The sequence below is a fragment of the Vicia villosa genome, linkage group LG4 (genome assembly GCF_029867415.1).
Source record: "Vicia villosa cultivar HV-30 ecotype Madison, WI linkage group LG4, Vvil1.0, whole genome shotgun sequence".
Taxonomy (NCBI): domain Eukaryota; kingdom Viridiplantae; phylum Streptophyta; class Magnoliopsida; order Fabales; family Fabaceae; genus Vicia; species Vicia villosa.
This window is the reverse complement of record NC_081183.1, coordinates 177,672,128-177,673,838: the sequence shown is the minus strand read 5'-3', so window position 1 is coordinate 177,673,838 and position 1,711 is coordinate 177,672,128. Positions and strand designations below refer to the sequence as shown.

At 30.3% G+C, this 1,711-nt stretch overlaps 1 protein-coding gene across 1 annotated transcript; it reads left to right on the top strand.

The window, feature by feature from the left end:
* Positions 1-308: 308 nt before the first annotated feature.
* Positions 309-1,496, top strand: LOC131598391 (F-box/kelch-repeat protein At3g06240-like). The gene is made up of 2 exons (XM_058871000.1): positions 309-329; positions 378-1,496. The coding sequence occupies exons 1-2, from the start codon at positions 309-311 to the stop codon at positions 1,494-1,496; spliced, it is 1,140 nt and encodes a 379-aa protein (XP_058726983.1).
* Positions 1,497-1,711: the final 215 nt, after the last annotated feature.

Genomic DNA, 1,711 nt, shown 5'->3' with positions numbered 1-1,711 from the left:
GAATTCACCTATTAAAAGGGACTAAAGCTGGTAGATATACTATAAGGAGCCAATTAAGTGTCAAAGGTTTTATTGTGGTTTTTTAAATTTATTTATGATTTATTTAATTAAGTAAATATATAATATTTTATTTATGCGAATAAAAAAAATTGTAACTCATTTTAAATTGAACCTAGATTATATCGATTTAGGTCTTATTGAGTTTTGCTTTTCCTATTGTATATATTTCCTTACCCCTTCGTTCGCCGCAATTGAAATCAACACCCATTTGGAGTGAGCGTCTCATGTTTGATGATACTTAGAATTCAATGGCTCTTTCAAATGAAAAGGTTAGAAAATTTATACCGATTGATCTTGTCTTCTCTATTTTATCAAAGTTGCCTCAGAAATCTTTAAGTCGATTTAAATGTGTACGTAAAACATGGGCCGTGTTATTTGAAAACCCTTATTTCTTGAACATGTATCAAACAAGTTTCAAATCTAATAACTCATATTACAATGATGCTTGTGTCCTCTTAAAGCAGACTCCATTAGATTTTGAAAAGCATTCTTTGTTGTATTTGCTTTCTGGTGAGAGGTTTGACAATAAAGTCAAATTAGATTGGCCGTCTTCATTTCAAGATGATGATCATGATTTTAATGTTAATATTTTGGGTTCTGGAATTAATGGTATTCTTTGTATTTACTCCGAAGGCCTTATTTCAAAAGTTGTACTATGGAACCCAGCTATTGATGAATTTAGGGTTATTCCTATGAAACCAACTGTGTCTGTACCTTCATATAAAACAGATTTTGATCGACTTTACGGATTTGGTTATGATTATGTTAGAGATGATTTTAAGGTGATTCGATATGTAAACTTTTTTACAAATTTACACTATTTATTAGATGACCAGATTGATAAGTCGTCAAATATATTTTATGATCCTTTGTGGGAGATATATAGCCTCAAAAGTAATTCTTGGAGAAAACTTGATTTGGATATACCAAGGTCTCCTGATAGCATGATAAATTCTTTGGATCAAGTGTATGTTAGTGGGATGTGTCACTGGTTTGGAGAAAGTGAAACCACTGATGATAATTTATATTTGGTGTCATTTGATTTGGGTAATGAAGTGGTATTTCTAACATCCATACCCATACTTATGGATGATAGTAACAATTTTGAATTGGTGGATACTCATTTAATGGTGTTAAATGAGTCCATTGCTTTAATATCTAGTGATGCAGGAACAAATACTTTTCACATATCGATTCTTGGTGAAATTGGTGTGAAGGAATCATGGAATAAGCTCTTTAGAGTTGGACCATTACCTTGTCTTGGGTATTCTATTGGAATGGGGAAGAATAACGATATATTCTTTGTAAAAGAAGACGAAGAATTGGCCATGTGTGATTTAGGTACCCACACAGTTCAAGAGCTTGGCATTAAAGGTGTGTTCTATTGTTGTCAGGTCGTAATATATAAGAAAAGTCTTCTGTCAATTACAGAATAAGTAGTCAAATAGTTTTCTTGCTTAAGTTTATGATAATGATTATAAAGATTATAATTTGTATAAAAAGGAGTTATCAATTATGGATATCATAATTATTATATGACAAAATAAGATATCATTAGATGATATGAATTTGAAATTTATTTTGAAGATTTAGTCTCTCTTTATTTACCAATAATGTTGTTTTTGCTTCAATTGTAAGAATGATATTTTAT